Consider the following 21335-nt stretch of genomic DNA (forward strand, 5'->3'; position numbering starts at 1 on the left):
AAACACAAAGAGTTAAAGTAGTCTAAGGTAAGCAGATAGCAATAAACCAATTGAAATGTGTAGCAGTGTATGATTTTTTTTAAAGTCTAATTGTCTTGTGCTACCAAACTGTTACACTTCAAATCCATCTGTGACTTGTCTACTGAAAGATAATTTTCACATTCATGAAGCATTTCCTTCATTACATAATAATGTCATCTTTAAAGCTTTCAGGGTTGTTGTGTGGTGTCAGTAGTGCAACTGGCTTGTCTTCAAAGGAAATTTTTCCTTTATCTTAACATAATGAAAAGTTGCTGACAGCATTGTATAAATTAGATTCCTGCTGCCTTGAAATTCTGGGGAGTGGTGGGAGGAGGGAGCATAGTGCCTAAATTTCATAGGTAGATAGAAGGATGTTTGGTTATTTCTTATGCCTGTATTGTAGTTTGGTCCATTATGACCCACAAAGAGATGATATTGCATCCTAAACTTGCTTAGTTTGCACACAAACCAAAAGAGTTAGAATCCTGAATAAATTGGTGAACTGTGAAAAAGAAAACGAGGGCATTTCTTTTTACCCTTGGAACAATTTAAGCAAGGTTTCTCCAGAGTATGACTTGTTCATCTGCTAATAGATATGTCAGATTTATTCAATTATGCTTTTTTGCATTTAAAATCCTAGGTATTATATATACATATATATATATATTCTCAGTATATGAATATCAGTTCAAAATATTTAAAGGATCACTATTAAGTGGGAAAAAAGGGACATTGTATGTAAAACTGGATGGATTATTTTCACTCTAATGGGAATAGATATCTTGGTGCAGTGATTTTCACTTGGAGACTTTTAAACTACATGAAGCTCTTTCACATGAACCTTGTAGTGCTTATTTTTTCTTATTTCCGCACTGGAGTATCCTGTTATGTATACTTAGAGCAGCAGTTCTTAAATTTTTTTTTCCTGTCATGACCCCTGCGGCAATCTTGTGAAACTTTTGGATTCAGAATAATATTTTTAAATACATAAAATTACAAAGAAAACCAATTTGCCTTCCATATACATTGCTGATAAGCAACAGTGGTCATAGGTGTAGGTTGTGGGACACTTATACCTTGTGTTAAAATGGTGACATTTCAGAAAGCCAGTTTATGTCATGTCACTAGATCTGTGTGACTTTAGAATTAGACAATAAGCTTTTAATTTATTTTCAGAAAGAAGATTGATTTTTTTTTAAGCTAATTGGCAACAACTCTTTAGTCTATCAACAATACTTTCTGGATACTCACTCTAGTCTTTTATATTTGTTTCTTGCTTCAGACTACTCTCTCCCTTGATGAGATGTGCAAGAAATAGAGCACTGGCCTTTCTCCTTCTAAAAAGAAAAAAGAACATTACACATGCAAAAATACTTAAGGACAATGACAGTGCCAGTATAAACATACAAGTGAATGCAGTTTAAGCTGAGCAGATAACTGTGTGGTGACCCACTGTAAACGAGTAAAGTCACAGACTTCACTTCTGATGAGCCAACAGGGACTTTCAATGTTGCCAAACCTAGAGCAGTTTGTTTATTTTTTTCCCTGTGGGGATTGTGATTCCCAGATGCCAAAGAGCAAGTGATCTCCTTGTTCCCAAACTATGAAGTCTGCTTTCGGGAGGATATGACGCTAAAGAAATAGCCTCTGGCAATGAACAGAGAGATCCCACGAGAGGAGAGAGCCAGGTTCTAAATACGTAATGTATGAAAAAGAATTTGCTTTTCTCCAATTCAGTATTGAGCCTGCTTGGTTCACCATTGTCATCAATAGCAAAAATTTCACAACCTAATCACCATGTGAGATACTGCCTTTGGCAGTCTGGTTACTAAAAGATATTTGACATGGGTTCAATCTCTTAATTTGGCAAATATTTAGTTACCTGCTATGTCCCATGTACTGAACTGTGTCCTGAGGCTATAATTTTTTTTAAAGGCAATTTCTGTCTTTCAAGAAGCTTACTGAGGAAAAGCATGCATGCAAAGTGGTATACAAGGTATGAATATATTAGGAATGGAGGGAAGCAGTCCTAACAATGTTTTTATCTAGTCCCAGGAGATAAGACACATACATAGAAAGACAATTAGTACCAGCTTACCCAATTCTTCCCACATAGGCAGTCAACGGAATAATTGTTAGAATAGTTTAAAGGAAGGAATGATCACCATGAACTGGTATAGTCAATGAAGGCTTGAGCCTGGCTTAGAAACATTAAGTGAATATCTGTGGTGTCTGGAGCACTCTTCTGTGTGAATGGAATGAGTGGGTAGGTTATGAGGTGCGACAGGGGCCACTGGTGCCAAAGAAATAAAATCATAATTCCTGTTATTGAGATCCTTCTCCTAGATAAAGAATATAAGTTTCCATACCACATTCACCAACATATGCACTTTGAACAAAGTTCTTTTTATTTAAAAAATCATTTTCTGGTCTTAACAGTTATTGAAAGTCAGAACCTCTTCATTGTGTCATACTTATCTTTTATTAGATTTCATTGTGAACTTTTAAATCCTATTTAGTCCTATGGTTCAACTCTTTAACAAGTTTTAATATTATAAACAGTTATTGCTAAGGAAAAATCTAATCCAAAAGCAGATTGAAGAGTTTATTATCAAGGACTCTTTCATCAGCACCAAAAAAACTAATGTCCTTTCCACTCAGATTCTATTAAGGAATTTCTAGAGGTTGTTATTTTTATATGTTGCCTTTTTCATTTGTGCTCCTTACCCCCACTGTCATCCCTACATGGTCTTATTCTGCAAAACAGTCCAGTTTGGAGTTCAGGCTCTGTTACTAAGCACTTAGCAAAAAAAAGTCAGAGGGGGTTATTCTGAAACCAGGAGATGGAGGGAGCCTGCCATACCAGAAGCATATGTCGAAGCCCTGCAAGTAAAGAGCTATTTATTCTTAACTGCATAGTGCCAAATCTAATATAGAGTATGGAGTCTGCCATTCCTTAGGGAGTTATTGATTTTTAGTGCTGCTCTTTGTACTGGTGACTATGATGAGACCAAGCACAAATCATTTTTAGGCACATCTGGCTGGTGTTCTCCCCAACAGATGGAAATGTCTTGGAGGAAAGTCTTTCGCGATATAAGTAAAAGGCTTGTTGCAAATCAAAGGGCAGTGATATCAGAAGCCAAAACAAGAAGAGGGGTTATTGCTGCTGCTGCTGTGGAGCTTATTCTAAATTCTCAACATATGATGTACCAACTCCTATAAGATTGTGGTATTGCAAATAATCCTTAAGTCTATATGCACACCAAACATTGTCATTTTATTTCATAGATTTCCAACAAAATGTACTCTATGCATAATGGGTTTTGTGTCCATGATTCTCTATTATTGCTGCTCTTATTTCGTTTATTAGGAAAAATAAATATATTTTCAGACCTTTGGAGATGAAATTTTTTTTTATTTTAGTCTTTTACCTTTACATTATTTTTTCCCTTAACATTGATGCATAACTATTCTCATGTGGGAATCAGTGGAACATCTTGATAAAAGAAGAGATCTTTATTCTGAAAACAGTTGGGAACCACTGGTCTGTAGTATAATTATTATACATCAAGATGTACCTTTACTTTTTTGGAAGCAAGGGTAGCATTGTTCAATAAAATTCAAAATAATTTGAATGTGAATGTGAATTACTCACTGAGTGAAGCGCTGCCACTCTAGGTGATATAGTAAGATTCTCACAGTAAAATGATGAGGGGAATTTGGTAAGTAGATGGCTTTCCTATCACTTCTTATGCAGAGAGAAACTGAAGTACCAATGGAATGAATCATAGTTGTTTTTTTTATCTTCTAAGTCTTTGCTCTTGTCCGATACATTAGCCATTATAGAAAAAATATTTCTTTTTGGCTCCCAAAGGCTAAATATCACCATCTAGGTGCCATCATCTGTCTTGTTCATTGTTTTTATGTGTCCTGTGTCTGTATCCAGTCGGCTTCTGTTCACTTTCTCATTTGTAGAAAACCCAGAAAACCATTCTGAAACAACGGCACACCCCGTTCCAGCTCCTACTAAGCCTAAGCCAAAACCTAAACCCAAAAAAACAGCTGTACCTCCAAAAGGGGCTGCTGCTGTACAGGCGAGCCACAAGGGTGATGAAGCGCCACCCAGTAAAAAAACCTCCAAGGCTCCTGGTAAGCAGCCCCCTATCCCTCCACCCAAGCCGACAAGCCGAGGGGTGAACCGAGAGGTTGGTGAGTACTGCCCCTTTCTTGGTGTGGATGGTATACATGCATGCTTGGCTCTCAGGAGGGTTTTGGTGCTTGGCCCTGGGTCTGGCACTAATTGTCTTCTTTAAATGTAGTAGACTGGTACATTTAAGCAAAATGCCATGAATCCATTTTTTTCTTTGCACAAAACAATAAATTTGTAATTTTCTTGAAACTGAAATAGTCTTTGTTCTGCAAGTTAGGAGATATAATATACTTGAGTTTGCCTAATTACCAGTCTGTTACACTTAAATTCGGAGCTAGAAAGTATGTGGTTTGCTTGTCTTTTCTTTGAAAATATTTTCATTTCTTCCATGAAAACATGACCCCTACAGTGTAATCTTATTAATTTTACTGTCTCAAAATAATGAAATTAAAAATCCCATGATATGCACAAACCCACTTCATTTTTTGAGTTCCATTTAGTTCAAATTCCCTTAAGCATGCAAGTCTGTTGCTAATAATCTTACTTGCTATCTTCCCCTAATTTTTTTTTCTGTTCTAGGGTATCCTAATAACCTCAAAGGATACGTATACTCTACCACTTTTGTTCCTAGGGGATAATATCTGTTGATAGATTTTGGATATTAACAGTCAAAACATTTATATTTTTGGTCATAAGTTACCTGTGAATATTTTAATAGAGCATGATGAATTCCATGTACCGAGTATTCAACTTTCCTTGAAGTACAAATGTGCTTAATACAAGGGAACCCACACCTTTCTTTTAAAAAAATGTGTGTGTGTGTACATGTGTGTATATATATATATGTATATATATGTATATATGTATATATAATCATCCAGTCCTTAGAGCAAATAACTGAGTAGCTTTTTTTCCAATGATAAATTAAAACACTCCATGTGACTATATAAAACAATATATTCCTTAAAGACATAAGAAAGGTCTTTAACTAATTAATTTTTCTTTAAAATGATCAGGGACTGCCACCCCCCCCCTTTTCTTACAAATATTCCTTAAATCCATGTAAAATTACTTATACAGATGAATAATTCCTTTTCTTTCTTTGTGTGGTTTTTATGGGTTTGTCTCTCCCTCCCTCTTTCACTTTTTGTGTCTCCCTGTCTTCCTCTCTTTTGTATCTTCACATACTTCTTCATCCCCAGTCCCAGGTTCAGTGGTTTGTCTCATTCATTTCTAATAAACTCTAAGGGGCATATCTCAATTTGACTTGTCTGACAGACTTTAGGAAGCATTGAATGCTTCATGGAAGACCTTCCTTTCTGGGACCTTGATGGTGTGAAGGTACCCATGTGTGTTTTTGTGTTTATTTCCCAGAATGACTTACCAACTCATGTGGTGGTAGTAGTGTTTGAAGTAAGATGGGTGGGATGCCAAGAGGCATCCCTCAAACTCCAGTTTTCTTGCTCTCTGAGATTAAAACAGTACATAGCCCCATCACATTCCTTTATTACTTCTGCAAAACTTACCTTTAGCCCAGCTCAGAAGAAAAAATTTGTTTAAAGAAATTCATTAGTGCTAATATTTTGGGAATCATGTTTGAACTACTTGCCAAAAAATTGTTTTTAGTTTTTATAGATTCTAAATTGGTAGAATATTAACTTTACCATTTACCTTTTCACTCCTCCCTCTTCCTGTCCCCCACCCTCCTTTGCCCCCATTTCAAGCACAATCTGAATGATTAGAAATCTCCCTGCAAAAAGTTGGTTTTTCATGGAAGGGAAAAGATAATTTGCTTTCACAAAATTTGTAGTCCAACTTATAAAGAATAGAGATTTTGAATGATTCTTTATTCTCGATTTCAAAATGTGTTTATAATTTTTAAGATAGCATTTCCAGGTAAGTATTCCAGCCTATTGAAGACTTGATGTTGAATGTGACAGATGATCCTTTAATATGAATCAGCACCTGGTCATTCCAGGAGTGAAAACAGCGGAATCATATGAGGTTTTATTGAAGTGAACCAATGAGGACTGCTCTTGACATTTGAAAAGTTATTAGTTCAGGTTTACTTAAGGTTCTACAGGTATTTCATTTGTACCTTTTTCAGTCTTTCTGAAAAACCATTTTTATTTGGTGGGAGGGTACACATGTGATCCTTGAGAAAATGTAGCTGAAATGCTTTTGAAGTTTCTGATTTTCAGTCAGTTACTATTGTTACCTTGTGTGCTCAGCTTGGGGTATGAAGAAGGGCATGAAAATTGCTTATTACTTTATTGTATGGGTTTCCAAATTATCTACTTTATCTTTAAGTACTAGGAGCACTATCCATTCTCTCTCAATAGCTTTGCAAATGAAAGAAAGGCAAAAATCTCCCCTAAGTTTTGTATTACTCTCAGAATTGTACAACTTTAGCAGCAGCTGTAGTATTCCAGAGGGTGGTTGTGGATTATTTCTTTTTTTTTCCTTCATGACTTCTTAAAGATTAAGTGGGCCAACATGGCTTTCATATTTCACAGTAAGGAAAATAAAACACCTATCTCCATTTTATAAGATCAATAATTCATATTTCACCTATTAGAAATCTGTTAATATTTTGAGAATGATCTTGTCTTTGTACCCATTATGAAGAAAGAGTTTACTAAGCAAATGAATATTGCAAAGATTCTGTAGGGTAATGACTTACCTATTAAAAAAATTATAGTAAATTGGAAACACCTGAGTCAAAAAACTATTCAAATAACCAGAATTTGCGATGCTTAACAGTTTTATTGCCTTGATAAAATTTTATGGGAATGCTAAAATATGAATTAAATAGAAGGTATCATTATTATTGACTTTACAAATTATTGCTCTTAACTCTGCATCAGTCTTATTTTGTCACTGAAGTTACCCCAATCTTTTTTAAAAGATGTGGAAGGGCTGTGGAGAGCATTTCTATTTATGGTATGAATCTGAGAGTAACAAAACATAAATAATATATTCTATAGTCCAATTTTCTCAACAGTTTGCACTGGATTTCCCCTACTAAGATATCTGAATATCATGAAACTGTAAAAAAAGTAGGGTGGGGTGTTGATTTTGTTTTTCATTGTGCAGTCATCCCCACAGTTTTCCAGAGTTAGACTAATAGCTAATATTTATGTAGCATTTTGTTGAGCATTTTACAATGTTTTCACATCAACTCTGGGAGGTAGATATTATTATTAACCCCATTTTTACAGGTAAGGAAATTGAGGCAAACAGAGGTCAAGAGACTTCTCCAGATAGTAAGCATCTGTCAAAAGGATTTGAACTCAAGTTTTCCTGACTTCATCTAGTACTGTATCCACTGCACCACTTAGTTGCCTGTACTAATTTAGAACAGATGAGTTCCTGTTGATTGAAATAGGAAAAGCTTTACCTGTGGAATCCCTCTACCTTAGGACCAAATCAGATAAGATACTGAATAATAGATTAGTGCTTATCCCAAGGAATAAAATGCAAGCATATATATAATAAAATTGCAGCAGAAGAGATTTGTGGGAATAAGCTTATAAGAGTTTTTAAGATATAGATTCATTATGCAGGAGCCAATGGAGTTTTCTTTGTAAAATAAAGAAAGGGATTGGATGAAGACCAATTATTTTCTAGGAATAGTTCAAAAAAGTTTTGACCAAAGGCAAGAAAATGACTTATACAACCCTAATGTAATTCTAACCATTATCATTATTATATTATCAATTAAATTCTTTGGAAAAGAAGAATAAAAGTAATATTTTCTGGGAGGCAAAAAAATGGAAGGAAAAGTCTAGTTAGTTCAGTCATTCAGCCATTAAAGTGTTTGCAATTTATGTCATCAGAAACTAAGCAGGAAAAGATTTATCCTTTTCATAGTTAGGACATGATTGTGGAATCTCTATTCTCCTTCAGATACAGCCATTTGCTTTCATATATTCTCAATATGTGCCCCATGGAATAGAAGCATTTTTTCAATGAGTACTGAAGGATGTGACAGTCAACTTGTAGTACTTCCTTATGGTTGTGTAATTGCTACCTGTTTTTTTATTTTTTAACTAGTTTTTCATTTTAAATGAATTTTTCCCCAACATCAGTGGGAACTATAGTTTAGGCACTTTACTGGGAAGCTATCTTGAAGAAAAAGTTAATTCCAAATTTCTTTCTTATTTTAGCTAGTTCTTCTCATTTGAAAAAAACCACTTCCAAGACATCACCATCAACTTCAATCACCTCATCTCGTTCCAAAACATCCAAGGAGCCAACTTCCAGCAAAACAGCTGCAGCAGGGACTTCACGGGGCAAGAAGAAAGGAGGAAAACAGGCAACCCCCCGCCCACCTCCAGAGAAAGTTGTTTCTGCCCCATCCAACCTCAAGGGAGAGCCTCTAGAAACCAGAGTTGAAGATCTGAAGTCAGAAGAGCCTCCCCCCTTTTCAAAAGACCAGAATACAGATCAACAGAATAAGTCAGTAGTCCCTCCACCACCTATGGCACCACCTCCTCCTCCACCAGCTCCTCCTCTTCCATTGATGGAAAATCAATGCATTATTGTGTCTGATATTCCGGCTGTCACAATTAGCAATGGAGCCAGCCTGCCTGATTCTGCCTTAGACTCAAGTCATTTTAAGACAGAAGAGTTGACAGAGAGAACCACTCTTCCTTCAGATACCAGCTTGGTTGTTAACAGAGAAAACACAAAATGGTAGGTTTGTAGCATGAATCCCAACATCTTTTGTACTGTGCTAAGAAACAACCAATTCTGTTTGATTTGAATTGAGTACAAAGATTTAATCTAGTTAATGTCAGAGAAACAGAATGACTGTAACAGGTTGTAGTAGATATTATCATCGTCATAAATTATGATAATAACTAACATTTATACAATGTTTATTATTACATTTTACACATAGTTACTGGTACATCATAATGACTCACATCCCGGGTGTTCTAAACACCTTAGTGCAGTTTTAAGCTTCTAAAATTTAAAACTACTCTAAAATTTTGGGGATGCTCTGAATGCAAATAAAGACACATAAAAATCACAGGATTTTAAAATTGAAAAGGACTTTAGAAATCAATCAGTTTAAACCCAGCATCTTACAGTTAAGGAAATTAAAGATTAATCAAAGAACAGGACTTGCCCAAGCTCATAAAGATAGTGCTTTATAATTATAAAGAACATTAGATATCATTTTTTTATGTAAGTTCATTTTATCTTTACATCTGATAAGTAGGGCAAATACTAAGGACCTTATTTTACAAATAATAAAACTAAGGTTCAGTGAATTTATAACATGGACCTACTGGCAAGTACACTTACTCTGATGCTATAGTCTGGATCTCCTCCTTACCCTGAGTGTCCTCTTTTACCATTTGGAAGCTATCAGTGGTTCAGAACTGTGCTACTTAGATATCTCACATCTTAGAGAATTTTTTCATTACTAGACTAGAATTATTCTTTGGGGGATTGGCACTAAGAATCAAAGTACACACAATCTATCCACCAATGGCAGGCTACCTGATCTTCTGTTACTCCTTGATTGTTTCCCTCTTCATTTTCTGGGTAAAGAAACTCTCCCAGGAGCCATACTTGAAAACATCCAAAAATTGCTGACCCAGAAATATAATACATTGTGATTTATATTCTCTTAATTTCTGTCTGGGCAAATTAATCTCTGGTAAACTAATTCATCCACCTCCAAACACAGGAGTAATTCTCAATCTAGAAAAGTCCTTCCTTGACCTCTACCCTTATTCCCTAGCCAGTGGCCAGTTTTCTTAAGGCATGCTGACCCAAGTCCCTTTATAACCTTTTGAGTGGAGATAGTCACTATTAATTGCATCAAGCTTTCTTACATCAGCCACATGATATTTAGTTCTTCAGGATAAATGGCTTAGTGACCTATTCCATAACTAACCAGAACTAGAAATTATGTTTTTTTCTTCCAACTCAACAATACTTCTTTTTCTTAACAAATTGATAACTCCTCAGTAAAAAGGAAAAAATGTTATCATTTAGGATGGACTTAAAATAGACATAATTATAAAACAGTGGGAAATAGTCTTTGGAGATTAAAGAATTTTTTAAAAAAAGTTTCTCAATGGCAGGATAAATAGTCATGGGATAATTAGATAAGTAAGAAAAACAAATGTTGAATTTCCAAAAGAATAAATTTATGTGTTCATGTGGTGCCAGAGGGAGTGGAGCAATGCAACTATACATAGGGAGTGACCTGTTATGGAAAAGTATAGCAGAAAATGATTTGAGTGATCCATTACCTAAACATCAGCAAACTAAACAGCTTTGTTGAAAAACTGAATGTGTGGTTAAACCATGTAATCTAGATAACCTTTTTTTTTGTTGGGGCCTGAATAAAAAGAGATGAATTTGAAGATTTTTGCTCATATTAAAAAGCATTGAATAGATTTCATTTGGAAGCTATGTTACTTTAATTCCTTTAAGGCTAGAAAAAACATGTCAATCTGAAAAAATAACAAGCTAGTGTAATAGTGGATACCATGAAAGCAGTTGAGAAGTATAACACAGCCTTTGCTCACATGGAGCTTAGTATTTACTAGGAAACAAAGAAGCTCTGCATATAAAAGATAACAATACAAAATAGTGGTGACTCAATGAACAATGATTTTTTTAAGGCCTGCTGAAGGTTAGGGATATATAGACAAAAATGAAGTGATCCTGACTTTCAAGAAGTTTAAATTCTTTTTTTAAGTTTTTTTTGTTCGTTTTGCAAGGCAATGGGGTTAAGTGACTTGCCCAAGGCCACACAGCTAGGTAATTATTAAGTGTCTGAGGTCGGATTTGAACCCAGGTACTCCTGATTCCAGGGCCAGTACTCTATCCATTGTACCACCTAGCCACCCCTAAGGAGTTTAAATTCTAATGAGGGAAATGAAATGGACATAGAAAATGTGTGGACAAAATATATGCATGTTTGCAGTGCTGATTTGTGCAAATGTAGAAATTCAGGAAAGAGGTAATAGAATGCACTGTAGGGATCATGAGAAGAATTAGATATTGGAAGTGAAAAGTGAACAATCAGTAAAAATAATAAAAATTTTAAAAATTAATAAAAATAGAGGGGGAGGAGCATTCCAGGTAGCTGAAAAAAACTGAGCAGAGATACAGAGACTCCAAGAAAAGAGTAACATGAGGAGAGTCTTAAGTGCTTACTATATGACTTGTCAGAAGAGGGTTCCATTAGTTCATTTATAAGAGTACTTCCAGTTCAAAAGTTCTTTGCTTCCAGCAGAAAGTAGGATTGGTAGAGAGGAATGTCTTTGTTGTTCAGTCTTATCTAATTCTTTGTGATGATATTTGGAGGGTTTTTTTTAAATTTTTGCAAGGCAAATGGAGTAAAGTGGCTTGCCCAAGGCCACACAGCTAGGTAATTATTAAGTGTCTGAGACTGGATTTGAACCCAGGTATTCCTGACTCCAAGGCCAGTGCTTTATCCACTACACCACCTAGCCGCCCCTATTTGGAGTTTTCTTGACAAAGATTGGGGTGGATTGCCATTTCCTTTTTCAGTTCATTTCATAGATTAGGAAACTGAGGCAAAGAGAGTTAAATGACTAGCCCAGGATCACACAGCCAGTAAGTGTCTGGAGCTATATTTGAACTTAGCAAGATGAGTTTTCCTGACTCTTGGTCCAGGATGGGGAAACCTTCTTTTTTTCTGCCAAGGGCCATTTTATAACATCATTCATGGGCTACATTTATATTTGGTCAAGCATTTAATTAATTCATTCCTAAAAAAACACCTAGAGGTAATCAATTTTGAGAGCTGTGGTTTCTTTGGCAACACCAAACCAATATAGCTCACGGGCATGAAGTTGCCCACCCCTGCTCCAGGCCCACTCCTTTATCTATTGTACCATTCTGCCACTCATATATGAGAAAGGTAGAGCCAAATTGGGGAGGTCTTAGTTAAGTGCTAGTTAAGGAGTACATTCTGTATCCTGTATTTTTATGAATGATTTAGTAAGCAGGAGACAGAACATTAGATGAACCTAATTGAGGCTTATCTTGTTTCCCTGAGTGGGAGTTGACTACAAAGCCTATAATATGCTGTTCATTTATTTTGAGTGAACTTTACATTATAATCAAATCATTTTCAGTGTTTAAAACTTTTTTTTGGTTTTTTCTATTTTTTTCCCTCCCTTTCTGCTCATTTAAAAATTGATTTAACAGGGGTATAGGATTATGAATTATATTAAACCTAAATGTGATCCAGTCTAACAGTAGAAAACAGGATCCTTGAGGTATAGTGATTTGCTAAAAAAAACAAAACAAAAACAAAAACAAAAAACAAACAGAAGTGGCAAGCAACAGAATTGTAATTTTATTTCATTTTTATTTAGGTTTTTTGGTAAGGCAAATGGGGTTAAGTGACTTGCCCAAGGCCACACAGCTAGGTAATTGTTAAGTGTCTGAGGCTGGATTTGAACTCAGGTACTCCTAACTCCAGGGCCGGTGCTCTATCCACTGTACCACCTAGCCGCCCCCAGAATTGTAATTTTAACTGAGATCTTCTTACTCCAAAGTAGCCAGTCAGTGGATATTTATTTACATTTTTATTTAGATGATTTTGTATTTGATCCTGGGAGGTAATAGAAAACCACTGGGGTGACATAGTCAGACTTTAATTTTAGAAAATCAGTTTAACAAAAAGAAATAAAATTAGTTTGGCAGCTGAATGGGGGATAGACTAGAATGGGAGACAGTCAAACCCACCAGTAGACTATTGCAATAGTTCAGGTGTGAGGTGATGAAAGCATACATCAGAGTGGCAGCAATATCAGAAGAGAGAAGGAGATGCGTTCAAGAGTTGTTGCAAAGATGCAATCAATAGACCTTAGCAATCAATTGGTTATGGTGGATGAGAGAGTGAGGAGTTGAGAGTGACATCTAAATTGCAAGCTTGGATGAATGGAAGTATAGTATTCCCTTCCACAGTAATGGTTTGGAAGCAGGGGAGAGCTTAAGATGAAAGATAATGAGTTCTGTTTTGGACATATTGAGTTGAAGATATCTACTGGCTATCCAGTTCAGCTTATCTGAAACGTAGTTGGAGATTTAGTGCCAAATAAGTAGATTTGAGAATTAACAGCATAGAAATAATAATTAAATCCTCTGTTCTTTCCTCCACACTGAATCACTTTTATTCTGTTTTATCCTAAATAGCTTATTTTGCTTTGAACTGGTCTAAAAAATAAGCTATGAACAAGTCCTAATTTTTCAATTACTAAAATACAGTTTTCACATTATCCAGATTAGGAACTGCTACTTTTCTCTTTTGTTTTTAGCGTTTGAGGTGCCATCATCAGAAGGTTCACAGGTGAAAAGGGGATAGAAATAAAGAATAATAAACTATAATTTCACTGATATAGAGAAGTCTTGGATGGGGAAACTTCTCTGTCATTTATAGTCTTAGAGAACTGCACAAAGAACCTTAAATGATATACCCAAGATTACACAATCAATGTGTGTGTGAGAACATGGCATCCCTGGTTCTAAAGGCAGCTTTTAATCCATTATAAACATATACTCAATACCTCCCTTCATTCCTTTCATACATTTTTCTTACATCATTTCATTTTGTTATATTTGACTTTTACAAGACATTTGGAAAAATCAAAATTAAGAACTTGTTCTTATTTTACTTATAAGGGACTCTAAAAATGTAAAAGATTTTGTGATACTTCTATTAGTAATGGTTATGGGATTTTATCATTGTTCACATTTCAGTCTTATTCAACTTTTTGACCCCATTTGAGGTTTTCTTGGGGTAGTTTGCTATTTCCTTTTCTAATTCATTTTATAGATGAGGAAACTGAGGGAAGCAGAGTTAAGTTACTCGCCTAGGGTCATACAGCTAGTGTCTGAATCCATTTTGAACTTAGTCTTCCTGACTCTATGCTCTTGCTAGTGAGCCACAAAACTTTGGAAAAATACATCAATATTAAGGACTTGACTCTAATTTTTACTTCTAAGAAAAACTAAAAATGTATAGGATTTTGTAATACTTAACGGTTTCTTTTATCTTTGCTGTTTTTAACTCCATTGGTGTTGATATGGGATTAAATTAGCCTGAGTTAGAAAGGAAATATGATATAGCCCAAACTTAGAGACTCCAAATAACTAAGACAGGGTTTGAAGTTTGAAAAATTAGACTGTGTACTTCTTACTTAAGCACACTTAAAAATAGGAACTTGACAGAGTTAATATATTATCAGAAGCACCTAAAATACTTCCTTTGGAGTTCATAGGATAATAGATTTACAGTTCTCCTCCTCCCTGAGAGAATCTGTCTCAGAGTCTGGATTGTTTGACTCTACACATGTTTGTATTTCTTGAGTTTTAAAATCTCTGCACAAAGACAATTTATATTCTTATAGGTAGTATTTTAGAAAGATGGACTACCGGGGGGAAAAAAAGGCAAAAGAGATGCCAACACTCCTCTTTAATTGGAAATATTTGAAGGATTATTTTTCAAAAGATGGTGGTCTCCTGTTCTCTATCACCACTGAGGATGCAATTAGAATAGGTTTAACCATGATATTAGGGATGTAGGCTCATGGGAAGAAACAATTTCCTGACTGAAGATTATTAGAATAGAGTGCTAGATTCTTTTTTCTTTTTAATTGACATTTTAGAGCTTCATTTCAAATGTTTGGTTTAGATTTAGTATTTGTAATAGGAATGGAGTTAGATACCTTCTCATGTTTCCTTCTAATCATATGAGCATTCCTTTCAGATTCTGAAGATTTGGGATTGATCAATTTGAGGGTCTCAGTATAAGGAATGTCCAAATATGGAATTAGGCTTCTTCTAAACAAAAATTTTTTTTTTTGTTATGATGTCTGCATCTAGGCATTTGGACCTTCCTTGCCTGAAGGATTTAAATAGTGGTTTTATGTAGATTAGTTGTGGGAACAAAGTGGGAAAACTTTTTTGTCCCTATTAGATTGTAAACTCAGTAGTGTACAACTCTTTGTGATCCCATTTGGGGGTTTTCTTGGCAAAGGTACTGGAGTGGTTTGCCATTTTCTTCTTCAGCTCATTTTACAGATGAGGAAACCAAGGCAAACATGGTCAAATGATTAGCCTAGGGTCACACAGCTAGTAAGGGTCTGAAGTCAGATTTGAACTCAAGAAGATGAGTCTTCCTGACTCTAAACTCAGTCTTCATCCCCCGAGCCACCTAGCTGCCAGACATACAGTAAAAATATATGTGCAATAAATGTTTATTCATTGCATAATTATCTCAAATTTGAATGGAATGTCAGCAGACTTGACAGTGAATAAAGTGGTTATAACACCAATGCCAATCCAGTTTATCTAATTAGTTATGTGTCCTTAGGCAAGTCATTTTACTTCTGGACACCAATTTTTTCATTTATGAAATGAGAAACCGGACTAGAATCCAACTAGAATTGAACATAAAGTTTCTTCCAGCTTTCATGTGGTATTCTAAGTTTGAGAGGTTAGTTACTGGAACTTTCTGAATCCATGCTTTAACAGTTGTGCAAATTTATTTGTCATATTCTACTGGTAAGTTCTTATCTGGCTTTTGTAGCTGCCTAAATTCTGAGGAGATGGTATTCAGGAATGGTAGATGTATATCATAAACATCTTAAAGTATTGAAAATTTTTTATGTCACTTGTAATTATAAATTGAAACCAGTTTTTCCTCTTTAAAACTTACTGACATTTTAGTTCTAACTGGAGGTCTACATGATGTTTTATAAGGCACTGACTCACAAAACTTTGGGTTTACACGGAATGTCAGGTTGTTATAGTCTAGTAGAAAAGTCAGGTAGTGTTAGGAAACTTTCCTGTTTTTCTCAATTTTGCTTTGCCTTGCAAAAATCATTTAACTTTTCTGAGACTTGGTTATCATCTATAAAAAGGAAATATCTGCCCACATACCTTATAGAACTGAGGTTTATGAAAAAGAATGTATTTAGAGAGCTTTGAAAACTTTAAAAACAGATAAATTCTAAAAAGTTCTATTATTCAGATTGCAAATGATGAGAAAAAAGTTGATCTCTATTATACAAAAAGAGGTGTTTGCTGAAGCAATGTGGTATATAGGGGAAGAACTATTGACTTTGTGGTCAAAGGACCTGGTTCTGTTGCTAACACTAATATGATCTAGGATAGATTCCATTTCCATTTCCTTTTCCTTCTCTATAAAAGGAAATAAGTGGTCCTAGTTAGCTCTAAGATTTTTCAAGCATTTTACTATACTTTTCCTATGAAACATTAAAATAAAGAATTTTCATTACTTGCATTCCTTCAATATGAGCATTCTATTTGTCAACTCATCTTTCACTTTATTTGTGGCTTCTGTTGTAAACAACATCAACATAGTCATAGTGTTCTACTGGGCAGAGTGAATAGAGTAAAGAATTTGAAGTTAAGGAGAATGACTCTGCTTCCTTGCCTGGTGACCCCAGATCAGTCTTACTTACCTCTCTGAATCTCAGTTTCCTTAACTGTAAAGTGAGTTAATATATCTTTGGTTCAATATAGCACCTTACCTTCTAAAAGCTCATTTAATTGTCATAGTGATCTTCTCATTTATCATCATTAGATCCTAATGAGGTAGACAGGTAGACAGACACTTCATAAATATAGTACATGATCCTGAAAAAAAAAACAGGGTTGATGAAAAGATCAGTTAAAGTCCTACTCAGAAACCTTAGGAAAGTCACATGTCTGAACCTCTTTCCTCATTTATAAAATAGAAATAATAATTTTACTATCTATTTCAAGAAACATTATAATTATTATTATTATATTATATCATATATCATTTCATATTATATTATGTTAAAAATGTGAGTTTTCTCTAGGAGGGAAGCTAATATAACTGTCTGGTCATCACTTTCCTCATCTATAAAATGAAGAGGTTCTATTAGGCATGAACCTTCTTCCTTTAATATTCTGTAGATTTGTGAAATCTAGCATGGAGAGGCTAAAAAATTTGCCCATGGTCACAGTGGGCAAAGTGGTTTAGAAACCAAGGTGTGGTAAATCCCAGTCAGTTGGGTTTCCTCTTGAATCACACTGGTATAGAATTTTATTTTCCAGAATTTAATTTTATTCCATTTATAAAATTTGACCAAATTTATATAATTTATATAATTACAGAATACTAGAGCTGGGAAGGAGCTTAGAGATCATTAAATTCTGGTCATTCTCTTTTAGAAATAAGAATACCTGGAAAGTGGTTTATTTCCTAAATGTAACATAGCTTTTTTTTCCCTCCTTCTGCAGTGAGGGTTTGTATTAGCCTACAGGAGCCCTCTGATATGACTCAGATTCCAGAGGCCTTCATATGGTCATGTTCTCATTGCAAAAGCCTCTTGCTCTAAGACTTGTGAAGGGAAGGAAATATGCATCCTGTGATTTAGGGTGTTGTGATATTATTCCTGCTATAGCAGCATTTTTGTGCTTTCCAAATAGTTTGACAACCAAAGAAGAGCTGATGAAGGATGCACCACGGCTAATGATTCCTGTTTTGATGGGAGAGTCTTCTGAATCTCTCAGCACAGAAAATGATGTTCAAAGAGAAAGCCAAGCTAATGATTCTGATTCAGATGGGCCTATTCTGTACACTGATGACGACGACGATGATGATGATGATGATGATGACGACGATGAGGATGCTAGTGGTGAAAGTAAGAATTTCTAGTGAAAACAGATTTTTTTTAAAAATGCCTTTTTTAAATCATGTAAATATTCCTTTTGTGTCATTTCCCTTTCTTCCTCTTGTAAAACTATCCCAGAAAATTGATCAATATTTTGAAAAACTCTGACAGTATATCTAGTGTTCCATACCTGTGGATCCACCTCCACCTCTTCAAAAGAGTAGGGGGAAACATATTTTCATACATCTTGAAAGTCAGGTTTTTTTATTATTATGGAAACCCTTATTTTAGTTCTTTTATTAAAAATAGATTAGCTAATTGTAATTTTATTTGGAGGGGGAGGCAATTGGGAATAAGTGACTTGCCCAGGGTCACACAGTTAATATTTGAGACCAGATTTGAACTTGAGTCCTCTTGACTGCAGGTCTAGTATTCTATTCATTGTGCCACCTAGCTGCACCATTAAGTTTTTAAAAAGGTAAGTTTCTTTATGAGGTGAGAGATTTTTTTCCAAAAATAAAATTCATTAGGGAGAAAATAGTTTGATATATTTTCCCTTCTCAAATGAAAAACATTTCTTTTTTGACAGTTTCATTTTTGTTTTTGGACCTACATGGAGGATGTTCCCTCAAGGAAGAGAGATTATACTTCACCCTTATTCATATATGTCTGTTTATAACAGGGAATACCATGTTTTCTATCTGGAAGACTTTTCTTTGTGATCTAAGATCACTATCATGTTGGTCTTCCCTGTATGGAGGACTTCTGGGTTTAGCTTACTTATTACTTTAATAGCTAAAGGTTTCATTTACTTTTCATATTAGAATTAAAAGGAAACTGTTTATATTGAATGGACATTGGAGAATATAGGAGAGCATGAATTAAGAATTAAAAATATCTACATGATTGGAGAATTACAAATAGCTACTTGTTCAAAATATGTAACCACTTGTACCCCAAAAGGAGAGGGTGACTGATTCACTTCGTTTTACCACCTCTATCTCAGAAAGAAAAAGATCAAATCTAAGATGACTATACTGTTGTTTTTAACTTTTTAGTCATTTAATCTTTTTTTGGAATCAAATTCATATCTAATAAAAAGAAATTATTCCAAAGCTAAATGTTAAGCAGTAATTTAGCAGATTTCTTCTTATGATGTGGTACCCCAAATCTAAAACTATTATCTTCCCAAATAGAATTAGTTGATATCTTTTGAGGTAATACCTTTCAGACAGTAAGGGTTGCTGAATTGTAGAGCAGACAATTTTCTGAAGGAAGAGAGAGGGAAGAAGAAAATGAGTCATCAAAGGATACAGAGGATGAATTTTATTCTTTAGATTTGAGAAAGAAAAATAGACAGTTTAAGACCTCCATAGGCACTCAAATAGCAAGATAAACTTCATAACATCTTCTTAATGATAAGCTTATTCTTGATATTTTTAATCCCCAAGTGCTTTAACATTTTAGAACATTCTTTTACTATGTTCTCTGCCTTCTTCAAGATAAACTAAGTCGAGCTTGCAATGTTGATGTTAATGAAAATTTGTGTTTGGAAGGTGTCTGATCTTTGAACATGTTAAAAGCCTTTGCTGAGTATTTGTGACCTGGGTACAGTTGGTTAAAAGTCTATTTTTCTTTATTTGATCCTGTCCCAACTACCAGGTTCTTTGGCAAGTAAAATACGTCGCCGGGATACTCTTGCCATCAAACTTGGCAATAGACCATCTAAGAAAGAATTGGAAGACAAGAACATCTTACAGCGAACCTCTGAAGAAGAAAGGCAGGAAATTCGACAACAGATTGGAACAAAGCTTGTCAGGTAACTTTTCAAGTCTGATGGAATGCGGACTGTCTTGAATAATTAAAGCACCTCTATCTTACTGGAGCCTACCCCAAACAACCAAAGACCTTTTTAATTCAGCAAAAATTTTAAATTACTTTTGTTAAAGAAGTGGGACAGCTGGGTGGCATAGTAGAAAGAACACTAGACCTGGTATCAGACAAATCTGACCTCAAACAATAACTAGCTATGTGACTCTGGGCAAATCTGATTGCCTCAGTTTCCTCATCTATAAAATGAGCTGGAAAAGGAAATGTTAAGCCACTCTACTATCTTTACCAAGAAAATTCCAAAACAGGCTCCTAGTATTAGATATGATTGAAAAATCAAAAATTGAAGAAATGATGAATTCCCAAAATTCTGAAGCACTTTAAACTATTCTATAATGTGAAATTGGTAATTTTGGGAAAAAGTCCGCTTAAAGAATATTATTGCACTTTGATATAGGCCATTCAATGTTTTACAGGTCATTAAGTTGCTGTGACATCCGTAAGATCTAGTACTGGGCACTATCTAAATGGTGATGTTGGCTCTGATATCCTGGCTCCAGTCCAGGTTCAGTAACTACATGCTGTTTATCTCAATGCACTTATAATTTCAAATGTAAGAAATTATCTTTCTTGCCTTCCCAAAGCATTGTGTCACATTACTGTCATTGCTCCTGAATGAATGTCTGAGTTCCTATGGAATGAGACCTTATATCGAAGCCAGAGATGGTAATGTCATTGATCCTTTAGTTCTTATTGCCTAACATCATCACAATCCCTGAAAAATCCTACATGCTGTGTCCTCTTTCAATAGGACCATATTATAAACAGATGAAATGAAACCTGGGATTTATGTGAAGAGGATTTAGGAGGTGCAAAGGAATTTATTTCCTTGAATGAAACTCAAGCAATTCTCTTTGCAACTTCTGAGTAATCCAGGGTTGCCTAACTGATGCCAGGTTTTTGCAGGCATCCTCAAAGAAGAAATATGGTTCCTCTAAGAATTCCCTTATTTCTGGCCCCAAAATAAAAGTGGCTGCCCACTCAGGAAGAAGAATCTCTTCCTTGAACATCAAATTAAGTTTATAAAAAGAAAATCTTCTAAGAGTGATGGAGGAAGAATTTTCACCCTGAATTTAGGACATTAGTTATCTTTTTTTTTTAAATCTATTGTGGAACCTTTTGGGAAGATTATCTACCTCACACAGTATCCATGTCCTTGCCTTTCCTTTTCTATCTCCTATTTCTGACTTCCTGGAGATTGGATATTTCTTACTTATTAGTCTCTTCTTCCTGATAGGATGACTAGGAATAGAAAACAAGGAAGTAAGACTAATTAACTAGAGTCAAGGTCAGACTCTAGATCTGCACTCATAAGGTGGCTTGACCTTAGGTTAAGAACCCTTCATTTCAGTGGTGAAAGAAGGATCTCAGAAGAATTCTCTAAGTGAACTAACTAACTCCTTTCTGGATAAGGGAAGTTGGACTATACTTTCTGTCACTACATCTAGAATGAGTGAAATATCGAAAGTGATAGCTTTGAGAAAATGCCTTCTAAAGTAATTGATCCTATTTATCAATATCTTATTTATCTGAAAATCTGTCAATAAACATTTATTGAGTATCTATTCTAAGTCAGATACTATACTAAGTGATGGAGA

At 35.0% G+C, this 21335-nt stretch overlaps 1 protein-coding gene across 5 annotated transcripts in view; it reads left to right on the forward strand.

Annotated features, from left to right (window-relative positions):
* The window catches only part of PHACTR2 (phosphatase and actin regulator 2), a 348693-nt gene that overhangs the window by 276741 nt on the left and 50617 nt on the right, over positions 1 to 21335 (forward strand). For 3 of the 5 annotated variants that reach the window (XM_074187745.1, XM_074187748.1, XM_074187746.1), the window contains exons 5-8: positions 3997 to 4230; positions 8341 to 8869; positions 17663 to 17877; positions 19510 to 19666. In XM_074187745.1, coding sequence (XP_074043846.1) covers positions 3997 to 4230; positions 8341 to 8869; positions 17663 to 17877; positions 19510 to 19666 — 1135 coding nt within the window. The remainder of the gene's footprint in view (positions 1 to 3996; positions 4231 to 8340; positions 8870 to 17662; positions 17878 to 19509; positions 19667 to 21335) is intronic. The other 2 variants (XM_074187749.1, XM_074187747.1) reach the window with 1 other exon arrangement.

The sequence above is a fragment of the Macrotis lagotis genome, chromosome 5, assembly GCF_037893015.1.
Source record: "Macrotis lagotis isolate mMagLag1 chromosome 5, bilby.v1.9.chrom.fasta, whole genome shotgun sequence".
Classification (NCBI taxonomy): domain Eukaryota; kingdom Metazoa; phylum Chordata; class Mammalia; order Peramelemorphia; family Peramelidae; genus Macrotis; species Macrotis lagotis.